Here is a 26,300-nt window from a genome sequence, read left to right as displayed (position 1 = left end):
GATGAATAGCCTTATGTATGTATCTCAAGCATCATTCATAAAAGAATAAATAATGGAAGAAATGGTATGTTTGTTTAAAACTTTGGTACATAATGCCGAATCATCCTTGAACGTGGTTACACCAATTTATACTCTCCTGGGGGGCACTTTGAAGGGTTTTGTTTAATATTTCTGGGATAAAGTAAATTGCAGGTTATGGGGATGGATGACGTAAATCAAATTCCTCCTACCCTGGTTCTTTCACTCTGGTCTCCCTCCCAGCTTTAATATATTTTTGATACGTATAGTGAAGTTGCACTGAACCACAGCAGGAAGTTCTGAGGTCAGTTTCTAAATTACCTTTGAAACATCCTGAATAGCTCACAAAGTACATAGTGTATAGTTTTGTGTCAACCAACTTGTACATTATTTATGCATTCAAAAATTATAACTATACAGTAATATGCAATACAAATCAAGTAAATATATGCAAAGTAGAAATTCATATCATGATAATCTTAAAGAAAAATAATTTTCAGTTTAAGGATATACTGGCACTATAAAGGAACGAAAGAATTTAGAATTATTGATGTAAACAAATAATTCTATTTCCCATTTAGTACTATCCATCTGCCGGCAGGAAACAGAATTAAGGTCAGTGGTCCAAATGAATGTCTTTATGAAGGGGCCCATAGAGGTGTGAGCTGGGTTAACTGAGCAAAATATGGATGATAAGGTCCACAGCGACTAGATATACTAGATTACTGTGCCTGGGATTTAAGGACAAAGGGGAGAAACGTGAATGCCCAATGGCCAGTGTCCAGTGAGAGCTGCTATGGTGGCCAATAGAAACTGCAAATTGGAGAGACACAGCTACAGCTACACGCATTGAAGAAGGAAGTAAAAAGAGATACCTTGACATCTTTTTTTTTTTTTTTTCCTGCCAGCTGACCTCCTGCAAACTTGATCAGAAGCCAAAGGAAGCAAAGGAGACTGGATGCAACAGGCAGAGGTCAGCCCCGTAAGGCAGAGAGCAAACCAGAAAAGTCCATTCAGGGGTGAAAGCTCACTGAATGAATTGGCAAGGGGAATCACTGGCACTATTTAAATCTCAATCTCTCTCTCTTTCTCTCTCTCTCTCTCTCTCTCTCTCTCTCTCTCTCTCTCTCTCTCTCTCTCTCTCTCTCTCTCTCTCTCTCTCTCTCTCTCCTTCCCTCCCTCTTTCCCTCCTTTCTTCTCTTGCTCTCCCCTCTTCCCCTCTATGCCCCTAATATAATAAAGCTGAACTAATTCAGTGACCCTATAATGAGACTCTACTGTATATAGCGGGATTTTATTAGAGACCTCATTTCTGCTGGATGCTTTTCTAGGCCACAAAAACAAACAGTAAAACATATAGGTTGCATGTGCATAAGAAGGTAAGTGAGAGGGCTTTCATGAAGCTGGTATTTCCTAAAGGTGCTAGCTCCCTCTTCTATCATTCCATGTGTTAGAAAAAGAAAAAGAAAGAGAAAGAGAGAGAGAGAGAGAGAGAGAGAGAGAGAGAGAGAGAGAGAGAGAAGAGAAGAGAAAGAGAAAGAAGAAAGAAAGAAAGAAAGAAAGAAAGAAAGAAAGAAAGAAAGAAAGAAAGAAAGAAAGAAAGAAAGAAAGAAAGAAAGAAAGAAAGAAAGGAAAAGAATGAAAGAAAGAAAAAAGAAAGAAATTGACCCCAGCATGTAATTTCTGGATTTTAGTTTCTCTCATCTGCAAAACAAGGGGATCAGGTTAGGCTGGGAGTTCTCCAACCCAGCTGGGCTTCAGAAACTTAGAGAATCTTAATGACAATACAAATTCCCAGGTCCTTCTCCAGGTTCATTAGAATCCTCAGGAGTGAGACCCCAGAACCTTTGTATATAAAGTTCACTCAGGTGATGCTGGCATGCATCCAGGCTTGGGGACAATTGTACTCAGTGATCTGCCAGACCCATTCCAGCTCCAAAATTCCATGACAATAACATAAAGGTGATCTAAAGAGCCACTTTTCTTATCATTCAATAGAGAACATTAGGAATTAAGATATGGCCAAAGTAATGATGTTTCTCTAACCCCATTTGAAAGCGTGTTAACATTTCCTTCTTTTTTATTTTCTGCATTTTCAGATTCTCATTCTAATATTGGTAAATAGAAGTGCATTGAGTTTTTTGTATTTGTGTTTCTTCCTATAAATTAGGTGGTAGGCTTTGAAGCAATTAGTTTTATTATTAATTGCATCTATACCATCTTTATAGGAACAACAACCTTTTACTGTAACTCAGCAGGTGGTTTTACTACTGACTACATGAGAAAAACCAGATTCTAGTAAATTCTTCAGCACGATTACCTTGTGATCTTGAACAAGACATTTAACCTCCAGGCCCTCATTTCCCTCAACCATTAAATGACAGATTTGATCTAAATGATTTAGAAAGGTCCTCAGAGGCCTAAGAACCCATGAGTCTAAGAAATGCCACATTAGATCTACATGTCTTTCTCTGTTTTCTGCTACTGCACATTAAAGAAGAGAATCTGGGTTTTCAAAACATCAGATACCTTGTGCTAAAGGGGTTATGACAAATAAACAAATCTAATAGTTATAATAGTGCAAATCCAATAGTGTACTTCAAACCCAAGCAATCATTCCCCAATACAATGTGGAAGCCCGAGAGGGTGGGGAAAGTTTCTCTGAAGAGTTAGCTTCTAGTCTTGTCCAAGCATCCCTCATATTTGTTCAGATTTGTAATCAAAGGAGCATTTTCTTATCGATCTGATTTTCTTTACCTAGACATGGAAATGACTTCCTTCCCCACAAACTACTTTTCTTTCTAAATCACTGATACTCATACTGAACAATACCATACAAAGCAAAGCCACCAACAGAATCAAATTATAGTAATAAATGAATACACTCATAACTTAATAATACCACTCAGCACAAAGCAATCATCTGACTCTGAGTTGTAAATTAGATCTATTTCCTCCTTCTGTAATCTTCCTCAGACTTTAAGACATATAGTCACGTATTTTCCATAAAAAAAGAAAATCCTTCTAATTAATACTCCACTAACTATTTAAGTTGTGGGCAGAACAATGAGTTATCTAAGCAGCAGACAATAAGGATCAAGCACCCATAATTCAGTGTTGTACCAAACAAAATTTGCAACAAAGTTCATCAATGATATACAAAAACTGGGTTTGCTTAATAATTGGTTTTAATAATAATGTGACCCTTGTTAATGTACTTGAAAATGTACTTGACCATGATTACAGTTAATTTTATACAGGCAGATCAAAGGTTTACTGTATTTGATCCTTATTTCCATAGTGTCTATAAAAAGAATCAATGAAAACCATTTGCCCAATGAACTGTACTGTTAGGTCATTATATATGCATGCACATTCACATAAGTAGGCACACATACCATGCTCCTTAACAAATATTTGGACATAAATAATTTTCTGGTTCCTTCCATCTCCATTAGTCCTTCTAACGCTATCTCAAAATGTAGAAACTCTAAATTGTTCAAAAATAATTTTATTTTATTATTTTTATTTTTTAATTAATTTATTTGGTGACATTGGTTAATGAAATCCAATAAGTTTCAGCTGTACACTTTAACAGTAAGGCATATATAAAAATAATTTTATTCAAGCCCAGCCTTACGTGTGCACAGTTGCTGAAATAGTATGATTTCGAAATATCTAGACAAGATTTGCTATCCAAAAACTATATCACACCTGCTTGCCAATGCCTAAAATGCCTTTATCAGCAGGAAAACCTGTCACTGTATAATGGAAGAGAAAAAGCATAAAAATGCAAACATCCCCAGGAGATGCAGCTTATTAACTGAAAATCAATTACAGTAAATATCAGAGTCATTCTACAAAGCAATGTCGGGAAGGGCAGGGGAGGATAGAGCAGAGTACAGGTGGCTACAGGACACTTAATAATCAGAAGACACAGCACTGTCAGCCCAGGAGACTGAAGGTGAGGGTGGAGGACTGCGGGAGGGGTAAGAACAGGATAATGGAAACTCCATTTGCCTCTATGCAGTTTTGCCCTCATGCTTTCCGATGTATTCAGAAGTGTTTTTGCTCACTTAATATTGTCACCAACAATATTTTCCAATCCAATTCACCTCATTGTCCGAGGTCATTTCTAAGGTCTCTTAAACCTGGGCATTCTGATTGTAATTAGGCCTTTTCCACTGAGGTTCATATTGTTCACAAGAGGTTGTATAGTAATTATGAGCAGGAACAAGTATTAGAACCCTCCCTGCTTAAGGTGATTCTGCTAGGTGGCACCCAGCTTATGGCCTCAGGTTATGTTATCTCATCTGTAAAGTAACTACTAAGAGTGATAACCTCAGGTCTTATTTTGGGTTCTTCCACAAGTAGAGGCTGGGTCAATGACAGGAGGATAGGCAGTTTCTTTGGGACATGGTCCCTGTTAGCAGGAATGAAGAGTAAGAAGAAGATAAGAGGAAAAGCCAGTTGAAGGGTGCCTTACTGAGGCTGCCGCTGCAGACAACTGGGGCTTTACCCATCTGGGACTTCCAGCATGTGCTCTCCTAAGGGTGGAAGGCTGTAGCATTGATCTAATAACTAACTGCTGAACGCCCCTCGTTAAGGGTTGCTGGAGAGAATCCCTGAACATCAGAGAGACTCCAAGGTAGAAATCTGAAAGAAGGAAGGCTCCTAATTGAGGTGGGAGGCTGTCAGTGAAAGAGAAGGCTGAGCTCACATGCTGTGCTGCACCACTGCTGTGACTGCAATCAGAGGGAGACTCAGGGAGTGACACGGAGTTCCTGAGATGTGCGGCACCTGTGGAGGCTTAAGTTGAAAAATGTATGTGAAGTACTCACCTCTGTCATGTAGTTTGGGTTGGATATATGAGTTATTATTTTTAATGGTACGACTCCTCTTTATCTTCTAAGCTTATCAGGAGTAATAATTAATAGCTATGAATTAAATAATAATTACTTAATAATTAAATAGCAATTATCATTAGTCATCCAGTTATAAATTATCTTTTCTGCATCTTCTCTTCTAATTATAACTCTGATGTCCTTCACAGTGCTATACATTTAGGTAAGTGCTAATAAATACTTTTAATGAAAAATTGAATGATAATATTTGGTTATAAGCCACAATGCCTCTCACCATACTTAACTCAAGAAATAATTTCGAATTGAACCAGACTGTAAACCTATCAAGGAAAGAAGCCATGTCTTTGCATCTTGTGTTTTCTCCCTTTCTATGGCCCTAATCTTGAACTCACTGTGCTTTTAAAAATCCATAAATGTTGATGGACTTCCTTGGGTCTGTCTGTTGAAATTGTCCCAAGGCAAAGCAGTTAACAAGCCAAAGAGTTCAGTCAGTTGCATGTTTTTGTGTTTCATGAAAACATCAATAACTGTAGCTATTAATGCTGTGTGGAGCAGCTTGTGCCAAGCTGCCTGTGGCCAGAGTCTTTCAAGGATTCAATCCACAAAGTAGTCACATAATTGGTCATTTCCCAAAATGCACTCTGGATGGTTTAGTTCAGTTAAGAAATATATAGGGAAGTAATTGTAGCATTTGCCTTTCAGCTCATATTTCTCAGAAATAGTTTAAGATCAAAGGAAGAACTCTTTATGTTTAGGTAGGTTTGCTCCCTACTTACTGGTTTGGCTGAAAGGCTATCTTATTTATTCTATTTTTATCATATAGAGATACTACTGCATTTTATCAGTGGGGAAACTGAGCCGCAAAGAAATTAAACAACTTCCTTAAGCTCATACAACTTGTAGGCTAACTCCAAAGCTCATGCTCTTAACCACTATGCTCAGCTGCTTTGCTGCTGGTCACTGGTGGGCACTGGGAGACATGCCCAGGGTACAGGGCACAGTCTTTGACTCCCAGGAGCTTACAGCCTAGTGAGGGAAACAGAAAGCAAACAAGCATTTTTCAACACAATGGACTCACTACTTATTTGAACCTAAAAGTACCACAGAAATGTTTTTTATAGTTTTGTGACTTGTAGGAATCTCTAGATGCAGAGAAGTGACTGATTAGGGTGGGGACAGGGAGTGGAGCAGGGCAAAGAGACAGGAAGAATAATTAGGGAGTTCTAGCAATAGTCCAGGCAAGAGGCGGCAGTTGCCAGAGCTATGGTAGAGACAATAAATACTGTGAGCATTAGCTGTATGTGAGAAATGATTAGGGGGTAAATTGTTGGGGCTTGTTAAATGACTGATATAAATTTGAAGTCCTAGGCAGAAGCTTCAAATTAGCCAAGTATGAATCATGTGCTCAAGCCACAGCTGCCAGGGTGGGGAGAAGGAACTCCCAGGAAGGAACTTCGGCTTCTGCAGCAGGCCATGGGGCACTACTTTCCTCCATGGGCTCACTCAGGGACACTAATTGGAAAGGAATTCAGATACTGTGAAGCCAAAAATAGAAAAAATGTTTGCTGCAGTGTGACCAGGAAGAAATCTGAAAAAAATTACTCTCTGACTTGGGCAAACAGGTGGTACCATTTACTGGGATAAGAAACCCAGGAGGAGAAGTGGGATTAGGAGATGAAGGAAGAAAAGAGTTCACTGTTAGTCATAATGAGTATGAGACCTGCAGGATATCTATCCTATTTTGGTGCAAGTCCTACAATTTATTATGGCATCTCTTTCAACGGCTTTCTATGGCTACTAGAATAAAAAAAAAAATCTCAGCGTGATCTACAAGACTCAGAAAAATCTGGCCCCTGAATATTGCACCAAAGTTGTCTCACACTACTCTCTTGCTTGATGGACTCCAGCCATACTAGGTATTCTTTAAAGTTTCTCAAATACGTCATGTCACTTTCTGCATAAGATCCTGGTCCATGCCATTTTTTCTGCCTGGAATGTTCCTTTTCCTTTCTTTTAGCCTACTTTGGTGTATTAGCCCAAAGACTAATTTAAGACCATCAGTACACAGATGATAACTCAAGCCAATGGAGCAAATGAAATCACTCAAGAAACTGTGAAAGGAAAAGAACACAGGATCTGTTATTGGTTATTAACTATTGAGCATTTCTTAATGTGATCCATGAATCATCCTGCATTGGAATCAACTGGAGATTGAATAAAGGAGTTCATAACAAGTACTCCCAAGTGATTCTCATACATTATAAAATATGAGAACCACTAACTTCAGAAATCAGCAGAGAAATACTCTTGATACAGCCCCAGAACTCTATATTACACACCAGATGTCTGACTGTCCAGAAGAAAGAAGCACAAATGTGGGTAAGTAGCTAAGAGCGTGCTGTTGTGCAAAGAGCACCAGAATAGGATTTAGAAGTCCTTGGGCTGATACCTTGTCCCATCACTTCCTAGTTTTACAACCTATATAACTACTGGTAATTACCCTGAGGGAACAGAGGCTTGGGGAGGTTGGCAGTAACCTATGTCATTGACGTTTTATGAGGATTAAGTATATGTAATAGTTAACATTTAAAAGTATTACAATTGCTTTATGTGTTTAGAAAATGCAAAGGCAATGTTGATCGACTTGGGAATTTTCTATTGGTTTCCTCAGATAGTAAAATACTGCTGTTAAGCATTAAGTGAATTCACATTTGTGTGTGTGTGTGTGTATGCGTGTGTGCATGCCCATGAGAGTATGTATGTCTTTAACTAGAATCACTGAAAAACAGAAATAGAAAACTAAAACCAAGGGCTTTCCACAAGACATCACTAAGCATCAGAAAAGGCATTAAGAAAAAGGGGACGCTTAACCTACATCTCTGGAAAATAAGATCATATTAATCTGTCATTTTTTGTTGCCACTATTATATACAGTCAACAATTTCTTTTATCACAAGTTACACAGAAATGACACCAGGATAATCATGTTGCCTGTGAAAATATCATGTAAAATGGGAGAATGGCCTAATAGCTTGAGTGCTATTTTATGATTTTGGAGAATAGCTTGTAATTGTAGCTCTGCTGACAAATTGGTGCTGTCAGGTAAATCGACATTTTGCCACTTCAGGTCTTCATCTTATAAAGTTGAATACCAGTATTTAGTTTCTGAAATCTTAAACTATGCTGCAGTGAGTAAGCACATGAAATTTGGAAATAAAATGCCTAATTCTAAATCATCGTTTTGCCATATCTTGGCTTTTTTTCCCCCCTTCCATAGGTAAGTTATAGTGTCTCTTGTTTCTCATCTATAAAATACAGATAATAATACCTATCTCATAGAGTTATCGTGAAGATAACATGACAATATGGTATAAAATATTTAGAATAGTTTCTGACACATAACAAAGGACTCAATAAATGTTACCCATTATTCAGCTACCTACTTTACAGGGTTCTTAAGAAAATATGTGTGTGTGTGTGTGTGTGTGTGTGTGTGTGAACTCATGTACATGCACATGTGTGTCAATGCTACACTTAAAGAAATGCCCATACAAACATCAAATTTTATACTTCAAAATGAGGACTATCCTTTTTAAAGGAGCAATAATTGTTGAATTAGGGAAGAACTAAGGGATAAGTTGAAGGCAGTGTAGATGGTTGAAGGGAGAAGTGAGAGATACATTTATTCTAAATAAAGTAACATTGCTCAAATCTTTGGGGCCCTTTGGGATTGACTACAGAGTCATATCGCAGTTGCTTTAATCTGCTGAATGTCATTTTTATCTCAGAGAGGAGAAGGAGAGGAAGAAGGAGAAGGGGTATACTATATATCATAGGTTGAAATATGGCATGGGAAAGAAGTCCATTAATGCATTTATTTCTGTCTGGTCTTTTGGGCTATAAAGACAACCTAAACTAATACTTTGAGCATGGAGAACAGTAACTATTTAGGGCCAGGTTATCCCAGAAAACTGGGACTCAGCATCAAGTCATTCTGCCTGCACATCAGGCTCAATCCTTGGATGCCTGTGGAACTATCGGGTTTTTCTTAACCTATTAGAGACCTTCCTAACACCAGTTAAGGTAACTAAGTTGCCCTCCTGATCACCTGTCTAGTATATCAATTCCTCTGGGATTTGCTTTCCTCCTAAGAATTCCCATTCTGAGACATTTAGAACCTTCCCTAGCCCCTAGCCAGGTAACCAAGGCCCGATTAGCAAAAAGCCTTCCTGGAAGCGACTTCCTGCTCACCTCAGGCTCCAGGGCTCTTTGCCCCTGGTTGCTCAATTGATACCCAGATGCCCTAGTTGTCACCTGTAGTCTGAAGTAGTCACCTGTAGTACTCCCCAGGTGGTGGGTTTTTCTTTTGGACTTCCTCTCTTCACCTGTTCCTGAGCTTTATTCCATGGCATTAATCACCCCAATGGGTATATCTATTCCAGGTCCTAGCACCTCCCATTCTAACCTAATTAATAATAATTGATTAGGTATCTATACTTTGTTGTATCTTGTACCAGAGTTCAGAGTTTATTTTATTCCACATAGAAATGTCTAAAATGATTCATAATATTTATAGAATATATCTGCGTTTGAACTAGCAGGAAGAATATGAGTTATGACATCATCAGAAATAAACAAATAAAAATCTATTCATCTTAGATTTTTACATAATACCTTTTTCTGAATCTCTAAAATTTGGACACTTGTACTGCAGTCTTCAAAATAATGCTCCTCGTACAATCAGGAAATCACCGTCTTTCATTGTCAGTTAATATTTCCCTTCAGAAATGTGTAATATTTTTAGCTTTCCTAAAAGACAAATGTTCCAGGTATATAGTTTGGGAGAAAGTAATAATTATAAATAAACAAAACCTGTGAATCCTACATTTTCATTGTTCCTGTTACTATGTATTCTTGTGAATTTCTTCCCTACCTTATATAAAATGCTTTGTTTCCTCAAAAACTACTGTTATTGGTACTTCTTCACACTTAATAAAGTCTTCTAATGTAATGTGTCACCATTTCAGATTTTCTAGACTTTCTAAAAATGTGATGCTATCTCTTAGCCCCAATTACTATCACTCACTTTGTGTTAATAGACATCAGTATTTACTATAGCCACTAACACAAAACTGGCTGACCCCGACAGCACCGCTACTCACATGCTTAAACACATGAGCCATGACAACACTTGCCCACACTTCAATGGCATTTCATGGAGAGAGCATCAGACTTTGGATTCTGTCGGATATATATCAATATATATTAATACTCTTATTAGCTGTGTGAATTTTAACCTGCTTTTGCCTCTCTGAGACTCGGCTGTCTCATTGGTAAAGTGGAGCTAATACTACCTTCTTCCCAAAATTGTAGTGAAGTTTGAATATGTACTTAAAATTTCTAGATCCGAATCTGATAGGAAAGCATTAAATATGTGTTGATTACTTTCCATTGTTTAGTCACATTTCACATCAGAGTATACTTGAAGACTTTCGGCTCTACTTGGAACTCATCTCCTATACACAGCACCATTACTTATGTCCCTCTCAATCTTCTTTGATTCCCAGTCCTGTCTCTTAGAAAAATTAGCTTGCTGAGCCTTTGGGGCTCTATATCTAGTAAAAAGTAAACATGCCAGCTGTTTCTGCTGTCTCCAAGGGCCCTAGGCTACTTCAATGCTCACAGATTTCCTTTTCAGATCATAGTCTCTTTCAGAAACCAAGTTATATTATGAGCAATTCTAGAGTAAATAGAAGAAAACAATACTAAGCCAAAAGTTTATTGCCATGCACTGCATTTTAATGGAACATTTTAAAAACAAATTGCCTTCCACTATTACCAGTACTTCTATGCTTGCTTTGAAAAAAGATGTAGTAGTAGTAGTAGTAGTAGTAGTAGTAGTAGTAGTCGCAGTAGTAGTAGTAGTAGTAATACCTCGAACTTGAAAAAACAGATAAAAATGTGGGATATGTGGGATTGTGGGGATTTATTCGTAGTCAAAATTATGCATTGAGTGGTTCCTATAGTAAAATCTCCTCAAACTTTTGAAATAGGTGATTTCTAAAATTTTAAATTTACACATACCTTTCAAGAAATACATCTATGCTGACACCATCACTCCTAACGTGGACTCTGTAGGTGAGACCTAGATAAAATTTAAAGTTTGAGGAACACTTCTTGATAGATTTGGGCCAACAAGATCCAAACACTTACTTGAAATACTTATTCTTCTTAAAAATTAAGCCTTGAATCTAGGTAATTTTGACTAGGTTTTTTTGGATATGTACAGGTTACATCATCATGGAAAGAATAGTTAGCGTTCTCATAGATGTGATTAATTGAGCCAAAGAATGTAAAAGTCATGTTTTCACTTTCGATTATGTTTTCTCTATTGTACTAGATTAAAATATATGTAATCAAAACATGTCCTTTTAATTGAAAGAAATAAAACTAAAGTTTATTTGGATTCTAAGCGTTCTCCACCTTGTATGGAACTAGATAAACCAGCGACTTGGAAAGGATGCTAGCATTTATTTACCTATTCAACAACTATTTAATGAGGATTTACTCTATACCAGATACTGAGGCAGATTCTGGCATTATAATACCAACAGCATAAAAAATTAACTCATAGACCTTGCCATCTAGTCTAGTAGTAGAGATCTAAAATAATCAAATAATTATATGCCTAATATAAATGACAGCTGTGATAGATGCTAGACGAATAAAGTACTTGGAATTGACTTAGAATTCATGAGTTCCTTACTCCCCTAAACTGGAGTAAATCTATTGACCCAGTAATTCCACATCTAGGAATTTATCCTACATACATGCTGTCTCATTTGCTCAAAGATAGATGATGAGGGTTGTATTGTTTAAGTTTGTAAGGAACTTAACTGTTCAATGATAGTAGACTAAACCAATAATTTATGCTATAACTATATAGTTGAAATCTCTGTGTTATTAAAAATAATGTAGTAGGTAATAAAATGAGAAGATCTTTTTAAATATATATTGCATAAAAAACCAGGGTGTGGAACAATATGAATACATGACAGGTTAATACCACTTATTTTAAAAGAAAAAAAAAAGTGTATATGTAGTCATGCATATAGAGAGAGTCTGGAACAAATTATATTTTTCTGAAGAATGGAAGGAGCTATTTATTTCACTTTTCAATTTGGAATTTTTAGAATTTTGTCTCATTATGTTTTTATTTTTGTGTGTGGTTTTACCTACAAAGACACATATAATTCATCAATAACACATATGATTTTGAATGTACACCCCTGAGCTCCATTATATGACCATTACAAAATCAAAATGTTTGGTGATGGGATCCTCATAACTTCTAATTTTCACTACCACTACGGGAATAGCAACTACTGTGCTACCTAGAGCTTCTTAGGTGATTCTAATAACCACTGAGGTATCAACCTCAGGGAAATTTTTTACATTCAACTTCATACCTTATCTGGAACCAAAATATTTCCATGAAGTTCTACAACTATTCAAAAAACAAATTGCACACCATGATAAAAAAAATATTAGTAGTATGCTAATTGCAGATGTCGTTTTTTTCAGAATCTACAGAAACACAGAAATGACGTTTGAAAACAAAACGAGATTTTTGTTCTTCTGCTAAAATATTTATTTCAAACCAATTTCAGACTCTAATTAAGGTAAAGTGTACTCAGACTTTGAATACCTCATCCTTTGATCAGCTGTTGTACAGCAGTTATTGGGCTCTACAAGTCTTAATTTATAAGATGAACCAAGGATTTAAAGTATGAAAAATTAGAACTATAATATTTGCAATGACATGGATGTATCAAGAAGTTATTGTGCTGAGTGAAATAAGTCAGAGAAAGAGAAATACCATATGATTTCACTTATATGTGGAAACTAGGGAACAAAAAGAATAAACTAATTAAAAACAGACTCACAAATATAGAGGCCATTCTGGGGATGGCCAGAGGGGAAGTGGGTTGGGGGACTGAGAAAATGGGGTGAAGAGTTAAAGAAGTACAAATTAGTAGTTGATAAATGGTCACAGGGATGGGAGCATGGCATAGAGAATGCAGTTAGCCTTAATGTAAAGGCTAGGTGAAGAGCCAGAGGAGAGAAAGAGCAATTAGGGAGACCATTATATAAACAATATAAATGTCTCACTGATGTACTGTATACTTAAAACTAATAAAATAAAATTTTTAAAAAACCTCAGTGCCTTTTATATTATTACTAATTTCTCATGAAAATCTTTTAGTTGGAATAAACCTGGTGGCTAATGCTGCCCTCCATCTAGAATCATGTTTTTCCACCGTAGAACATGAACAAAACAACCTTTGAAATGAATAAACATATGGCTGTTCTAAATAAACAAAACAACCATACATTTAATTCTACATCCACCTGTTACTACTGTATGACATTGAGTAGGTTACAAAAGTTTTCAGAATTCCAGTTTTCTCACCTGTAAGATGAGAATCAAATTCATAGTGGCATTGTAAGAAGTAAAAGAATAAAACAGATAAACTTCTTGGAAAGTGCCTGGTATATAGTAATGCTCGATAATAAGCTTTTATCTCTAAACATACATCTGAACTCTAGGGGCATAAAATCATAGTCTTAGCAATAAAGACCACAGTTTGGATTTGCCTTTGACTTCAAAGCTTGTGCCTTTATTTAGTACCCTGCTCCCCTTGATTCAGGCACCCAACCACACATATTAACTCTGTGCCAACTCTGGATAAAGCATTGGTCTATGCACAGTGCAAATGAAAGGATGAAAAAGACAAGGTCTCTCACCTCTAGATTAGAGTTGAGTAGAGAAAATGAGAAATGTGCATAAATTGTCATTACATAAGGTAGAAGCCCGTGCCATAAAAGGCAGGTATATGAGAATTCAGAGGAGACAAGAGTTAATTCCAGTTGATAAGTGGTGCAGAACTGGATGTAGGGGATCAAATAGTCATCACCATAGTGTGGGGTTCAGGCCAGCTACACAAAAGGTGCCACTCAGCAGGGTTCAGCAACAAGGGAAGAATATGACCTCATAGAGTTTCTGGCTACACACACTCTAAGGTCTCTCTCCACGGGCATGCTGTTCTAAAGTGAAGGTTCTCAGAAATACCAGTACTAAATATCCATGTACATTAACAGTGAGGCCTTTAAAATTCTTCTTTCTAGGGCCCTGAAGACAAAAGTTGAAATAAATAATTCAACTTTATGAGCTTATAATTCCATAAAGCTATGTCAGGGGAACGACGGCCCACATTGTTTACAGCAAGAGCTTCACAGTCCAATCTTGCCAGGTTAGTAATGGAGAAAAGAGAGTACTGCTACCTAATGGTAACTGGATAGTCACAGAGAGAAAAATATGTTGGCATTTGCCCAAAGCTCAGCAAGCAGATGGCCATGGGCACAAAATCTATCATGACAATTGGCACCTCATTGGGATGCTATGAGCAAGGTAGGGGACTGAAAAAATGCCCTTTTTTGGCTGCCCTTCCTCCTGAGGCATATTGGTGGCACAGGAGGGGGACAACTGTCTGACTGCTGCCAAGGGAAGAAGAGATGGCCTTTAAAATCTAGGCTACTGCAGCCTCCTGGGTAGTCAATCTGGTGCCTTTCAAGCAACCAGAGAAGGATCTTAAAGATGTGCATCTGATTTTCTCTAGGACAGATGATATCCAAGAGATTCCATTCAAAGCTGGCTCATGGGATAATAAGCCAAGCTTCAAGACAGTGGATGGGTCTGAGTCCTCTGTAGCCAGGCCTGGTATGTCAGGGAAATGGCGTGAGATTTTTTTTTACCTATTTCGAATTCTTAAGTCGGTGGTATATGGATACACAGTGCATTTGTGTTTTCTAAGGATAAGTGCCAGGGGTTACCTGGGTTCTTAGTTAGTTGAAATGTGATTACCAGTAACACTCTACTTTGAAGAGGTTTGCTAATTTGATTTTTTTTTAAAGCTGGTAAAAATATTTTTTTCTGAAACTTATAGTCTTGTCAAGTTTATAATACTGTCCAACACTTCAGATACTTTAACCAATCAGCATTAAAACATGCTTCCATTACATCACAACAGACACACACACATATACACACACACATGCTTAATCTAAATATGCCTTTGAGCAGACTTCTATGAATCCACAGTAAATAAAATACAATGTCAAACTGCTGGCTTGTATCCCAAGAAACTATCAACCGAGTTTCAGGAATAAGGATATCTACTATTAGAAGTTATTCTGAAATAAAATAGATATTATTCAATATAAATTATATTTATATAAAATTTTGACTACTTTGCATTTTCAGATAAGTTTTAAATATAGTTGAGAACTGTACTTTTAAAAAAAAATCACAGCCAATGAACCCAAGATCTCCTAGATTTATACTGTTCTTTAAATAAATTACATAGAATGTGGTATTTTATGTAGACAGGTTTTTAGAGCAGAGGACCCTAACTGTTACTTCAATTGACTTAGGGCCTAAAATAGTTTAACAATTAAAGTATCTGATTATTCAATAATCCACCCATATCAATCGGAAGATGGCCAGTTTGAAATAGTGTCTGATCACAAGTTTGGTCAAGACAAAGAAGCTATAATCAGTTACTGTCTGCAGAAATTATTATTTTATAAGAAAAAGTAACAATCACATAAATACATTCCTTTCTGAAATATTATATAGAGAAAATATTTTAATTAAAGATGACAATGTTCTAATCAAGAAAAATAACAATATATAACTCATTAAAATTGAGATTATATCAAACTATCTCAAAGATAAAAAATAATAAGCATGCAAATAAAATAGATGGTAAGGGATTGAGGTAAGGGCAAATGAAATCTGGCCAAGGAATTAAAAGTCAACATATTTTTTATTTATATGCAGTTACTTTTCAAAAGAGTATGATCCAAAATTGTTCACCCAGAAAATAGAGTAAAATTGTTAGGTAGGGTACTCTTTTCATTTCCTTAATGAGCAAGAAACTTCTATTCCACTCTTTAGTTGGAAACATCATGACTATACCATCTTACTGACTCCTCGTCAAAGAGTGAATTGTGACCACTCAGGTCTGGCCTAGGGTTTTAGTTCCATCGCACTCCTTTAGCTGCATCAGTAGGTAGTACGGGAAGCTGTGGTCCTCTCTGGGACAGGTTAAGGTCAGTTGTGCAGACCTAGTCTTTCCTACTGGCAGACCCCAAAGTATAGATTTGATGAGAAAAGGAATAAGAGATCTGGAAGCCCATCTTTCTTAATTCTTTAAGATTAACTATACCTTTCTCCCCATTCCTGTAAACCTAACAGCACCAAGGAGTAGAACCCAGGCTGCTCTTTGATTTCGCTCATCCTTTCTTTGAAAACTCACAACACAAAGTTGGTTAATATGAAATGGAGTTTATGTCTAATCTTAATAGAGAAATCTTGATACACAGAATGTAGGGCTCATTTCAGTATGAACTATTTGAAAACATTTTGATTTGAAATCATCAAGCCCAATTTGTTGGGGAAGCTGTCTAGGTATAAAAAAATCTTTCTCAGAATAAACATGCAAATTCCTTGAAAATAAATTCTTTCTCCCATGAATAATCAAGGAATATGCTCTAAAGAAGCACTACTCAATGCTAAAACACAATTAGCTCATAATGTATCATTTAAACGTGAGTACCTCCAGCCAGGATCTTCTCTTCCAATTCTGCCATTTGCTGCTTGTAGGCTTTTAAAGCTGCTTCTTTGAAAGAGGGACGGATTCTCTTTGGCTTTGTGATTTCCACTGGCTGTTCAGGAATATTTTGATTTTCATCTTCTCTTATTTCCATTTCAGTTAATGTTTCATTTAAGGGTTCCAACCCCCCTTCACTAATCATATCTTCTGCTTGCCCTTCATAATCCTCATCTTGTGGTGTTTCATAAGGTGTTTCATAAGAAGGGTGATCATATTCGTGCATTGGCTCATCTGTTTCAGTAATACTAGTCCTGTTTTCTAACTTAGCAAGAACTTGTTCCATCACTTCAACATAATCTGTTTCATTATCCACCACAGGTTCACTATAGTCCTCCTCATCGTCCGCTTTGTAGTAATAAGGCTCTGTGTAAACATCAGAATCCAGGGTGGTACTTGATTCATTGGCAGTTGATTGGGATAATGTTCGAAATCTCCCCATTAAGGAAGAGCCACTGTCCTCATACCCACTGAGACTCTGTGTGCTTTTGTTCCATACCACTTCCAAGGCCGATTTAGCCCTCTGTAGTGTGGATCCAAATTTGGGAAAGCTGAAAGCCTTATCAGAAAGGTCAATGCTTAATCGACTATGCCAAGATTTGGGTGGGGCATCCTCTGAATCATCACTTTGCAATTCACTTTGACTTCGATACATTATGGACAACTGTTTTTGATTTTGGTACAATTCATTAGAATTAGCTTCCTGATAAGAATCATATTGGCCAACCCATTGACCTTGTGGTTCATTATCCAACCCAGGACATGGAGATGAGTTGTCATCTTGGGTTAAATCATAGCTCTCGGAGTCATCCTGAAGGTCACTGTGGCACTTTCCCAAGTCTTCTAGGTCTTTATTGTAAACATCTAGCTGTTGATCAGATAGACTATTCGTGTCATAGTCAAAAGCTTCCTGGGTTGATGAATCTAAACCTAAATCAGCTCCTTGCTCTACTTGATTCCATTCCTTCCATGGAGAAAGATCCTCTTGTAAAGAGAGCTGAGAATCAGTGTAATGACTTCGGTCTCCAGATGCACATACCATGTCATTACTCATTCCACTATCCACGGTTTCTGTGTTCCCAATTTCACCCTGGCCTAGGACACCCTGAGCAGCCCCATTCAAAAGTAAATCCTGAGGGCTATCATAAAAGGTAGGTGTGCCCTCCTGTTTCCTCTGCCAGAGTTCCCGGTCTGAAGATGACAGGAGGGAGCTTCCATTAGTTCTAGTAAAAAACTGATTTTCTGAAAAATCTTCTGAGTAAGATTGACACAATTTGGAAAAATCTGATTCAGAACGACTAAGTTTAGCAGTAAAAAAATCACTCTGTGAATGCCAGAGGGGCGTTGCATCTGCATACTGGGTTGCAGTTTGTTTTCCCAAGTTATCTGATTCTAGCAGTTGAGAAGAAATTTTATCATAATCTGATTTATTTGAAATTCTGCTGCTACTAGCAGTTTTATTCTTGGCTCTTGCATTGCGTGATTTTGAACCTGACTTGGAAATACTTCCCTTTGTTGGAAACTCTGACTTGGAAAGCACAGCATAACTGTTTCTATTAAGGTCAGATTCTAGCTCTCCATCACTGTTATTGGGTAACTGCCAATTGTTCTTCTTGACTTTGGGCTCTGGAGTAGATAGCTTTATATCCATGCTCTCGTATGTCTGGGAGGATGGTATCCCTCTCTCTTTTCTTTCTCTGATGTCATGAGTAAGAATATCTGTTGAGATTCCAATACCTGTTCCCTTGAGTTTATACGATTTTTTTAAGACGGAATCCCTTTGCTGAGAGTTTTCAAAGTACACAAGAATGGGTCGAGGCTTTGCATTTGGGCAGTCCCTCTGGTGTCCTATCCTCTGAGCAAATTCAATTTTAATAACATTTGGAGCATCTGAAAACCCCATTTTATCTATTAGAATTTGGTACACCACACTTTCAACATATTCAAATCTCTCTTCGGGCACATTTAAAAATCTCAGGCTTGCCTTGCTACCCATGTGACCTAAGTGTTTAATATAATCATGGATGTCTCTAGTTTCCCTCCGAGACTGGACAAACCCTGTGCGTAGCTGTTCAATTTCACTTTGTACAACCTCCACACTGCTAGAGATCTCATCGATGGAGTGTTTGAGCGCATTGACATGCCCTCGTAGTTCAGAAAGTTCTGTTTCGATCTGACTTATTCCCTGAAGTTCCTTAAAGATCATTTCCATAACATCATGTGTTTGGCTAATACAGCCAGAGGAACTGAATCCTGGCTCCAGGGCATTTGTCTTTGGATTTCGGGCAGTTCTGTCCAAAGATTTGCTTCTTATTCCCCAGGTTTTCTTCATTGTGCTTAACTCTGAATCTGAAGAGACACAATCTTGGCTCTTCTTCCATTTCCTCAGTTTCCGTAAAGCCCCTAGTTTTAAGCTTTGTAGAGTGCGTTCCCCATCAGAACTGCCCTCAGAGGGTGCCAGGCTGCTTGAACTCTTTCTGTTACGTCTAACTGGCATTGTGTGTGTTGGTTGTGTCTGGTTTTCAGCACTACTCCTTAGTTCATTGAGTGATTCTGAGTAGGAACTCTCAATTGAAGATAACTCTTGAAGAAGATCCTCATTATCACTGGTAGTTACATTAACATTTTTTTGTAGGCCATTGGCAATAGCTACTCGGTAACTGAATGTTGGTGAGAGGGAAAATTCTTTGTTAGCTTCGTCTTCTTCAGTGGATAAGTTGCGAGTGGATGAACACTTTGCAATCTTCTTTACAGTGCTTTTCAAGGTATTAGAAAGTTTGGGGGTTTTGGTCTGGCCAGCAGTAGAAAAGTCTTGATCCTTTTTCTGCTGATGATTCTCTTTTTTTTTGGTTGTATTTCCCAATTTCTTTGTAAACATTCCTTTGCAAAGCTTATGTATGTAAGGTAAAATCAGGCTCTTAAAAAGATTAGCCACCATGGAAAGCAATTTGTGCAAGCTTTTCTATCCCGAAGACATAAACACGGTATCAGGATAAAAATCTGTAAATCCAAGGCAAGCATCACTGTTCAGATGTTCTTTGAATCATTGAAAATAGCAGGAAGGGCAGCCGTGGCTCTGCCACAATGTCGATGCTCATGAAAGCAAATCTCCATTTAGGAAAGACGTTCTCTCTTGGAGGAAGGGTTTCCTGAGCCTCATTTCCGCATGACTTCATGTAGTGCCTAAAAGAAAACAAAGCCGAAATGAATATCAGAATTTAATTCTAGATTTATCCCATTTCTAACATTTTCCAAAAGTATTCAATATACGCATTGTGTGAGAAACTGCGGAGAGGGCAAGGGGATATCTGAATTTCATCACACAGTTACTTTTAAAACAACTATAAAGCAAATCAGTACCAATAACTATGTTTAAATTATAATTTTTAAAAAATTACTTATGGATGGACACAATTGAAATGGCAATAAAAGGTGCTAATGATTATTTAGAGAAGTTTGTGTCAGACAGGCAAATTTAAAAAGCTATAGTAACTTCACGATATTATCATTCCTACATTATTTCCCTTTCTAAATTGCATTTATTAAGACAAACATAAGCTTTAAAATTTAAATGTAGTCTCCCACCCCAGACATTTAGAATTCATCAAATTAATATTATTCACGTATATAAGACCTTTTCTTATTTAAATAAATATTTACTTTTCTAGGTATTCAACAATGGGAATTCTTTTTTTTTTTTTTTTAAGGCAAAGCAACCCTGGGTTGACCTCACAGATTGCAAGGACCTTATCAGTTTACAATCCTTTATTTTTTTATTTTTTACTCCTACAGCACCTGGTCTTTCTAGGTGGTCTCCCATCCAAGAATTAACCAGGCCAGTGCCTTTTATGTGATAGGTATTCAAATAAACTCTTATTGAATTTAACTTACTATTATTGTTGAAAGATACCACAGAATAAGGGTAACAGCCAAAAGCCTTAACTGACATTGGACTACGTATTTGGATAGATTAACAATCTAATTCTTTAAAAGAAAACATCATAATCTGCATAGTGTTTTAGGAGCCAGCTGATTCCTTATCAGCTCCCCCACTTGGAAATCTGCCATTTTCACATCACTCAGACGCTGCAGGGCCTTGGGGAACACATGTTCTGGCCAGAAGCCAAGCTTCAGGAAAGACAGGGCAATGTAAATGAGAAAGGGAAGCAATAAGATGGAGGAGAGAGAGAGACTGACTCTAAAGAAGTGCACGTCTTCTAAGCTTTATAAGCTGTCAGAGTCCAGTTCTTCTTGTCTGAAACAATTTAACATTCATTCACAATTACAAACCAGGACCTGTTTTCTACTAATAAAAATGTCAAGCAATTGACTGTTGAATTAAATTAAAAAATATATTTATTATACCCTTATATGACTTTTCCTTATGAGAAGTTAAATAGCAGTAGGGTAGATTAATTATTTTTAAATCAGCATTGGTTGAATAAACTTCTACTTACTAATCACACAATCCAAGATCTTGTGTCTCCCAAACCTAGAAACAAATACCTACTTTTTGTTTAAATGAAAGCAGCAATTTTCTCAGTGCTTCTGATATTTTTATGATATGATGTCTAGACTTTCTGACTTTCATTACTAGTTCATAACTTGTTCTAGGCAATAATCGTTAAAAATTTTTGAGCAGGATATTCGACCTGAATTTAAGTCCTGCCTCAAAAAAAAAACAAACAAACAAAACCACGCAAACCCACAAGCATACATCCACTGCTGTATGTACTAATTCACCTGCTCTGCATTCCAACCACATAGAACGACTTGTTTATTCACTAAGGGCTCTATGCTCTTTTACAGCTCAGTAACTTTTCTGTTCTCTCTACTTATAGCATCATTCGTGTCTAGCCCTCCCTGTCTGTAAAAATTGTGTCTAAACTCTTAAATCATTTGTTTTGTGAAAACTTTACAACCACCCAAACTGAGCTTTTCTCTCCCTCTGCCACACTCTCCCACAACCCATTTCATAGGCAACTAGAATTCTGTGTTTTAATTTCATTTCTGTCTCCATCTGCTAGACTATGTTCTCTTTAAAGTTAAAAACCATGACTTGTCCAATTTTAAACATCCAGAAAGCAGCATACATAATAAACACTCGAGAAATGTTTACTGAAGAAGTAGGCCAAAGAGTTCAAAGTTTCAGTTATGCAAGATGAATATATCCTAAGGATCTACTGTGCAGCAGGGCCCGTAGTTAATAATACTGTGTTGTATACTTAAAGATTTTACTAAGAGGGCAGAGCTCTTGTTAAGTGTTCATATCATAAAATAATAATAAAGAAAGAAGGAAAGTCAGGAGAAAACTTTTGGAGATAACTGATCTGTTCATGGCATAGACTGTGTTGATGGTTTCACAGATGTATACTTACCTGCAAACTCTTAAAAAATTAAAAGAATCGGCCTGCATTTCAGCAACTTATTAAATATCTTCACCTGGTTGCCCCAAATTAAACTACATCCAAAACTTAGTCATTTTCATAATTTCTTAATCTCAATTAATGTCATCACAATTATCTACTTACCCTTGACATATACCCAAGAATTAGTCTAGTTGGAATGACTCCTGAGCATATTCTATATTGATGTCATTCTAGATTCATACAATCCATCCCATATCCATACCTGATGCATGTCATCTGTTCCCTAAATATGTTCCCTAGAAATGTCTTAGTTCCAAATTCTGTAATTTCTCATCGGGACTATTACAATACTATCTTACATGGTCTTCCTAACTCCAATTTGGTCCTTTCCTCAAATCCTCCTTTCTTTCTAAAATTAGTATGTTCTTAAAAGATATAAATCCTCCTACTTAAAATACTGCCTGTCCTAGCAGACTCATTTCCTATCACTTTTACTAGCACATGTGCCCCAGCTACAGTGAGGTAGTAACAGTTTCCCAATTATCATATTGTTGCCTCACGAATGTGCCTTTTTTCATACTGTTCCTCTGACTCCGTGCCTTCACCCTCCCCTCTATCTCTACATGCCTTTCTCATGAATATAACTGGAGAGAGAGAGAGAGAGAGAGAGAGAGAGAGAGAGAGAGAGAGATAATAGATTGGCTAGATCGATCGACTGATCTTAAGTGAGATTTAAGGTTTTGGGAAGAAGATCTTTGAGAGAAATTAAAATACAAGACTATGTTGTTATGAAAAACCTTAGTGATAATATTTATTTATTATTTTCTATGTGCTAAGCACCATGTAATTTTCAAAAATTTACCTCATTTCATTTCACTCCCATAATAATTATGTGAGAGATGTACTATTATTTTCCAGATAAGGAACCTGAAATTTAGAATTTTTAGGAAACTTGACTTAGATCATGCAGTAAATCAGCAACACAGCCTTGCTTCCAAGCCCCAGATTTGGACTGCAAGTGTATAAACCCTGGAACTAATATTAGAGTTAAATGTAGAGTAAAATATTTATTGCGAGTCTATCAACATATTCATTCTGTAAGAGAGCTACTTAATATGACTGTAAGAGAGCTACTTAATATAAACCTAGGTACTCTCATGGGCTAAAAGAGCTAATTGAACCTTTAAACAATCAGCAATTTATTAAATAATTACCATAATCAAGTTAAAGTATTTTCAAATCAATAAACAATTTTGTGTTCCTTATTGAATGCAAGAAAATAGGTAAACTGGGTATTTAGGTGTTAATTTGCAAGAGAGAGACAGAAGACGAGGAGATATGATCTGATACAGTCCTCCTCAGTCACCTCTCCTGGTCCTGCCCTCTCTACTTAAGCACTGATGCTTGTCTTATAGTCTGTGATGCTGGCCTCCTAGATTCCCATCTTTGGTCTAGGAACCCCATGTGTATCATCTGAGTTTCTGACCATTTTTACTATTATATAGCTGCTCAATCCCTGCTTCTAGCCACATAACATAACCTCACTCTTAAATGCTCCTTCATCTGCACTGAGTTAGTGTTCAGCATCTTAGATTGTGTTAGGATGATACTTAATCCCCCGCCAAAACACAGCAAGAAAGCCTCGCCTCCCACTACAATGCCACCTTCAGCAATAAATGCCTTGTACTATAAGATTGCTGTTTTAAATTTTTTTTTTCAAAAATAAATAAAAGAAATACATAAACATGGTTCCTCATATATGTATTCAACGGTAAATTCCTGGTAATCGGGAAAGTAGCTGACAGAAATATCTCATCAAGTAGGGAGGATGAGCTCTTGCAGCAGAGAGGGAGTGAGCCTAACAAAGTGCAAGGGCAGTTCCCCGGAGTGAGAAGGAAAGTACTGGCTAGCACACTGACCATATAACTTTATAAGCAGGATCCTTAGGAGAAAACCAGGATAGCTAGCCACACCGATAGCTAGTGAGGAGCCAAAAGGACTGATGGAAAGAAGCAGCAGAGGAGTTGAAAAAAGGCAGGTGATGAGAAGATAAATTAACATTAAAGATCACATTTTAAAAAGCATCTTCTAGATTTTTTTGTATGAGTAAATAAAGATTTTTACCTGTTTTATATCAATTTTTTTTCCTATGAAGGAGTAAAAGGACTGTATATATAATGTAATGGATGGTTACAGGGTTGACTGACAATAGAAATTGCCAGAACATAGTAACACGTGAAATGTTTTTTGTGAACTATTCATTTATTGCCTTATGTTAAGGCAAAAACAATAAACCAATACATATTATTTTTTCTGACAAAAATTATCAACCAGAAAGTGATTAAGAGGTTTATCCTAAGCTAGTAAATTATTTTTAAAAAATAAGTATAAAAAATTAATTAATTAATTAATTAAATAAGTAGAAAAAAAACAAATAAACAGACCCATTTCCCCAAGAACAAAGGTCAAATGATGTATGTCCTTTGTATAGTAGCTAATCATAAATTTTGTGAATTTCTTCACTCAACTACAGCCCATCCATATTTTTTACTCACTTCCATTGCTACACTTTGGTTTCAGAGTAAATGATGACATCTGACACCGATACTTTCACAAGAACTTTCAAATCTATAAAGTATTTTGTGTATATCAAGTCATGTGATCTTCATGGTAACCTTGTAATGACATTATCTCCAGTTATCGTTAGGGATGATGAGTCTCATAGATACTAAAGTAGTTGCTTGGGTCTCCTGTTCCAAAGCTTGGTTCCTTTACTATAATAATTCACTTTCTCTTTACTTTAGATCTTTAATAATGCAATAGCTTACTGGTCTCCTAAAGTAATATCCTCTAACATTCCAAAGCATCTCATGAACTGTCTTCTATCTAATTTTCCTTAAATGTCATTATTCTTCTTAATCTCTTACTAAAAACTACTGCATACCCTCTACTCTGGGCCACTTCATAGTTCCATGGATCTACTAAGCTTATTCTTTCCTGTTTTTTGTTTGTTTGTTTTGTTTTGTTTTTATACTAGTTCTTCACTGCCTAGAATGTTCCCAGCTAATCTGATCTCAACTCAATCATTGAAGGAAAGATCAAGACTAATCTTTTCCACAAAAGTTTCTTTAACTGCTCAGTTGCCTTTTTCCCCCATAGTCCTTATAGTCTGAACCATAATACTTAGCCTTTTATTACTTTTCTATTTACCAAATAGCTTTTATAAATATTTTCCATTTTAAATATCTATTATATGCCAGACACTGTCTTGACTAAGGACAGACCAAAGTTATCCAGAGGGTTCCTGTCATCTAATTGGAACAATTACAGGAAGTATTCAAAAGATATTTTTTTCTGTGCTGTACATTTTTAAGATAAAAGAATCTTATTCTAAGGGTCATATCTCATCCTGCGCTCTTTTTTTAAATGGTTTAATCTTTTTTTATTTTCAATTACAGTTGGCATTCAATATTATTTTGTATTAGTTTCTGGTGTACAGGATAGGGATTAGACATTTATATAATTTATGAAGATATTCTCTCCAGTTAGTCCAGTACCCACCTAGCACTATACTTAGTTATTACAGTATTATTGACTATATTCCCTATGCTGTACTTCACATCCTCTTTACTATTTCATAACTACCAATCTGTACTTCTTAATCTCTTCACCTTTTTCACCCATTTCATAACTACCAATCTGTACTTCTTAATCTCTTCACCTTTTTCACCCATTTCATAACTACCAATCTGTACTTCTTAATCTCTTCACCTTTTTCACTCACCCAACACTTCTCCCAGCCGGCTACCATTCGGTTTGTATCTATGAGTCTGTTTCTGTTTTTTATTTGTTTTGTTCTTTAAATTCTACATATAAGTGAGATCATATTGTCTTTGTCTTTCTCTGTGTGACTTATTTCAGTTAGCATAATACCTTTAAGTCCATCCACATTGTCATAAATGGTAAAATTTTATTCTTTTTTAGATAGCCAAGTAATATCCCATTGTATATATGTACCATTTCTTTATCCAATTATCTATTGATGATAGCTTAATATGCTTGCATATTTTGATTTTTGCAAATAAGGTTGCAATGAACATAGAAGTGCACATATCTTTTTAAATTAATATTTTGGATTTCTTTGGATAAATACCCGGGAGTGAAATTCCTGGGACATAAGGTAGTTCTATTTTTACTTTTTTTGAGGAAATGGTACTCTCCTCCTCTGTTCTTGATTGAATCACTACCTCTAAGATAATGCTCCAATAACTATCTCTTCTCTTGCTCACATCTTATGTCTTTTTCACTCTACT

General features: G+C 36.5%; 1 protein-coding gene across 5 annotated transcripts in view; it reads right to left on the bottom strand.

Annotated features, from left to right (window-relative positions):
• The window catches only part of UNC13C (unc-13 homolog C), a 620,140-nt gene that overhangs the window by 422,380 nt on the left and 171,460 nt on the right, over positions 1-26,300 (bottom strand). For all 5 annotated transcript variants that reach the window (XM_016153676.2, XM_016153674.2, XM_016153678.2 and 2 more), the window contains one exon: positions 16,565-19,801. In XM_016153676.2, the coding sequence (XP_016009162.2) occupies positions 16,565-19,556 (2,992 nt within the window). In that variant the 5' untranslated portion in view covers positions 19,557-19,801. The remainder of the gene's footprint in view (positions 1-16,564; positions 19,802-26,300) is intronic.

Source organism: Rousettus aegyptiacus, unplaced genomic scaffold, assembly GCF_014176215.1.
Source record: "Rousettus aegyptiacus isolate mRouAeg1 unplaced genomic scaffold, mRouAeg1.p scaffold_m13_p_3, whole genome shotgun sequence".
In the NCBI taxonomy this organism is placed as follows: Eukaryota; Metazoa; Chordata; class Mammalia; order Chiroptera; family Pteropodidae; genus Rousettus; species Rousettus aegyptiacus.
Note: the sequence above shows the minus strand (reverse complement) of the source record. Positions and strands in the feature narration are given on the sequence as shown.